At 69.2% G+C, this 3,950-nt stretch overlaps 1 protein-coding gene across 1 annotated transcript; it reads left to right on the forward strand.

Moving 5' to 3' along the window:
• Positions 1 to 1,623: 1,623 nt before the first annotated feature.
• Positions 1,624 to 3,386, forward strand: DLX2 (distal-less homeobox 2). The gene is made up of 3 exons (XM_065672764.1): positions 1,624 to 2,156; positions 2,380 to 2,567; positions 2,834 to 3,386. The coding sequence occupies exons 1-3, from the start codon at positions 1,835 to 1,837 to the stop codon at positions 3,140 to 3,142; spliced, it is 819 nt and encodes a 272-aa protein (XP_065528836.1). The 5' UTR covers positions 1,624 to 1,834; the 3' UTR covers positions 3,143 to 3,386.
• The last annotated feature ends 564 nt before the right edge of the window (positions 3,387 to 3,950 follow it).

Raw genomic sequence — 3,950 nt, forward strand, 5'->3', positions numbered from 1 at the left:
ATGCTTCAAAATGTGACTAACGAAGAGCAGCCGACTGCCCTGATCTCTGCTGCCCACCATTACATGCTGTCTGCCCCTTCCTTCTCCCCCGTGCCAGTCAGTGCGGAAACGGTCGTACAAAGACCTAACTTGGGGCAGCAGTAAACTCGGACCGCGGGTTTTATAAACCAGCTTTCTTTTGCATTGAACACTACCTACGTCTGAGAGAGGCAGCAGCGCAGGTACAGGTACACGAGCTCACAGCTGCAGGCGCCCTGCCCTCTCCCTATCCTCTGTGCGCTCTCCCGGCCCGGCCCCAGGACCCCGCGGGCTCCGCTTGTCCCGGCAGGGCCAGGCGCCAGGTACGGGCGCCAGGCCCTGCCGGTGTCCCCCGGGTTCTCGGCACGTCGCTTCTTGCGGAGGCTGCTCCCGTGCTTAACGCCGAGCGCGCCGCCTCCCGCCGCCCCGCTCCCGGACCACCTGCCGCCGCCGGCGTCTCGGCGGCCCTGCCCGGCCCCGCTCACCTTCGCCTGGCGCCCTCCGCAGCGCCACCGCCCCGCCGGGCACAGACCGACCGGCTCCAGCCGCGCCCCGCTTCAAAGCGACCGCAACGGGGCCGCGGCCGGGGCGAGGCCGCCCCGCGGCAGGGGCGGGACACCCGGTACCGGCACCGGCACCTGCGGCGGGAGGGAACGGCCCTCACAAACACAGCGGTGCAGAGCGGCGGCGAGCGCGGGGGGGGGGGGCTCCTGAGGGGGCACGCGCGGGGTAAGGGCGCCCGACGGGCGGAAGCGAGGAACAAGAGAGCGAGACCCCGAATCAGCCCGGGAGCCGTTTCCCGCGGCCCGGCTGCCCCGAGGGGCTGCCCCCGGCAGAGGGCAGCGCCGCCGCGCCCGCCAGGCACCCGCTCCTTCGGCCGGCGCCGCTCTGGGTGCAGCCGTCCGGCCGCCGGGACGGGGCGGGGGGACGGGCTGCCGCAGGGGGGTGCCTGGCACAGCCGGTCCCGCAGCAACGCGCCGTTAGCGGCTGCCGCGTGGAGGGACGCGCCGTGGGTGCCACTGCCAGCAGCTGCTGTGTGAAATACACACGCGTGCGTGCGTACCCACGGAGTGTCGCCTCTCCGCGCGTAGCAGCGCGGAGGTTCCGCGGGAAAGCCCTGCCGCCCCATCGTGTGGAGAGGTGCTGCTCTCTCGCGATGTGGCCGATCCCCCAGGCCCAGCGCAGCAGTGAGGAACCCCCAGACAGGGTTCCCCCATCTCCGTTTGTCTCTTGCCGTCCTACCGGCGCCCGCCGCGCCAGCGCGGAAATGCCGCTGACGGCGGGACGTAAGCCGCTGGCCTACGGGCGGAGGCACACACCGGGCAGAGAGCTGACAGAGCGTTCGCGGGGGAGGGTCGGACCTCCCCATCGGACCACGCCGGCCAGCGGTGGAGACGGAAGGTGGTATGAGCCATAGGGCAGGGCCAGGGCTGGTGCCGGTCGGTGGCACCGACCTGCCCGGCTCAGGGAGCGACTCCGCGGCTGTTCGTGCGCCCGTCGCCGCTCCCGTCCCGCGCCCTGCGAACCCGCGGGGATACGGCGCGGCCGGGCACCCCATTGGCCGTTGCTAGGTGACGTGCGCCGCGCCACGTGACCGGTGTTAAATGCCGTCCCGGCGACGCGCGGCGCCGCAGAGCCCGTCCCGCTGGCGGCGGCGGGAGCGCGGCTGCCCGCCCCGGCCTGGCCCCGCGGGTGCGGAACGCAGCGCAGCACAACGCGACGCGGAGAGCATGATGGCGCGGCCCTGACCGCCTCTCCCCGGTGGGGACGGCCGCGGGACGGCGGCGGCCCGTGCCCCGGCGGGAGGGGGAGAGGGATGACCGGGGTGCTGGAGAGCCTGGTGCCGGACATGCACGCCAGCCAGATCTCCGCCAGCAGCTACCAGCACGGTGGCTTGCACAAGCCGCAGGAGTCCCCCACGCTGCCCGTCTCCACGGCCACCGACAGCAGCTACTACAACAACCAGCAGCACGGGGCGGCGGGCGCGCCGCCCTACGGCCCGGTGGGCCCCTACCCCTACGCGGGCGGCGGCACCGCCCCTTACTCCGCCAAGGCCGGCTACGACCTGGGCTACGCGGGCGCCTACGGCTCTTACGGGCCCTACGGCAGCAGGACTTCTCCGGCCAACAATGACTCCGGTACGTCCAAGACCAGGGGTGCAGCTCTGGGGAGCTGGCGGGAGCCGGGCGGCCACTCCAGGCCCGGCGGTGAGGCGGTCGGGGCTCGGGACACTGGGTGGACCGGGAGGGCGCGCGTCCCCTGCGGGCCGCCTCGACGGGGTGGGCAGTGATGCCGCGTTGCGGGCAGGGCTCGGGGCGGCGGGAGCGCCTCTCCTCACCGGGGCCGACGTTTCTGCCGTAGCAGAGAAGGAAGACTGCGAGCCAGAAATCAGGATCGTGAACGGGAAGCCGAAGAAAGTGAGGAAGCCCCGAACCATCTACTCCAGCTTCCAGCTGGCGGCTCTGCAGCGGCGCTTCCAGAAAACCCAGTACCTCGCCCTGCCAGAGAGAGCGGAGCTGGCGGCCTCCCTCGGCCTCACCCAGACCCAGGTAGGGCTCTCCCGCCGCCGGGTGCCCCGCCACTCGTCCTCCGCGGGATCGGATGGGGACGGCTGGGGCGGGGGGAGTTGTGGATGCGACCCGCGGCGCCTCGACAGGCCCGGGGTGCCAGTGCGGGGGAAGAGTCCGCTCCGACGAGGCAGCGCCGGGACTGCCCGGGGCTGCGAAAGCTGCTCCTCCCTGCCCCGCCGCGGGCGGCCCCGGCGCCGGGGCGCGCTGGCAAGGCTGCGGCCGCCTGACGCCCCTCTTTCCCGCAGGTGAAGATCTGGTTCCAGAACCGCCGCTCCAAGTTCAAGAAGATGTGGAAGAGCGGCGAGATCCCGGCGGAACCTCCCCCCCGCCGCAGCTCCTCGCCGCCTCCCCCCACCTCGCCTCCCACCTGGGACTTCTCTCCGCACCCGCGCACGGCGGGCGGCACCGCCAGCCCCAGCCCCGCCGCAGCTTTCCTCGGGAGCTACTCGTGGTACCCGCCGGCGCCTGGCGGCCCGGGGCACCTGCCGGCGGCCGCCCCTCTCCAGCAGCCGACGCAGCCTCCGCACCACCACGGCGGCAGCGGCATTTTCTAGGCGCCGCAGAGACTTTAGCCCGAGGGGCCACCGAGGTGCAGCACTGGTGTTTTGGTGAAGCCTGGCTCCGGCCGTCCCGGAGGAGAGGAGCCGGGTGTCCGCGCCCCATCCGTTGCGCCGCCGGCGGCAGACCCCGTGTGCGCTCGGACCCGCGGGGTCAGCCCTCCCGCCGCCAAAATAACCATGCTGCGGAACAAGTACCCAGCTCCACTCCTGCCGTCCTCCTTCCTCCTTCCCGGCTTCTCCATCCAACCACCGGTGCAGAACTTTGGTTAACTTTATTTCTTATTTTTTTAAAGTCGCTAGGTGCCTTTGCGGAAAACCTCACGTTGATGCTGGGGATTAAAGAATAAAATGCTAAAAAAAAAGATAAATAATTTTATATGTAGATTTAAGACGAGAGCCTCCCGTGGATAAGTTATCCTTTTTAGCCGGCATCGAAACCGTCCGGTGAGGGGGCTCGGTCGCAGGCGGCGGTTGAGGGGGGATTTTCGCCCTCGCAGTGCCTCCGGGCGGGTTTCTTGACCCGATGGGGCCTCCTCGGGGAGGGCGCCGAGCCCACCCCTCCGCTCATTCCCCCGTCACCGGCAACCCAGCCACTGGCCCTGTCCTTGCGCCGTCTGATGTATAGAGTCGTGGAAAAAAAAAGGGAAAAAGGAAAAAAAAAATAAGGGGGGTGGTTTTGGTTATTTATTATGGAGAACTTCAACACTCTTTTATGTTTCTTTTACAATAAGCAGAGATTATTTAAATAAATTATTGTTTCCATGGTGCCCGCTCTTAAGTTTCTTTGGGAACGGGGGAGATT

Source organism: Lathamus discolor, chromosome 3, assembly GCF_037157495.1.
Source record: "Lathamus discolor isolate bLatDis1 chromosome 3, bLatDis1.hap1, whole genome shotgun sequence".
Taxonomy (NCBI): Eukaryota; Metazoa; Chordata; class Aves; order Psittaciformes; family Psittacidae; genus Lathamus; species Lathamus discolor.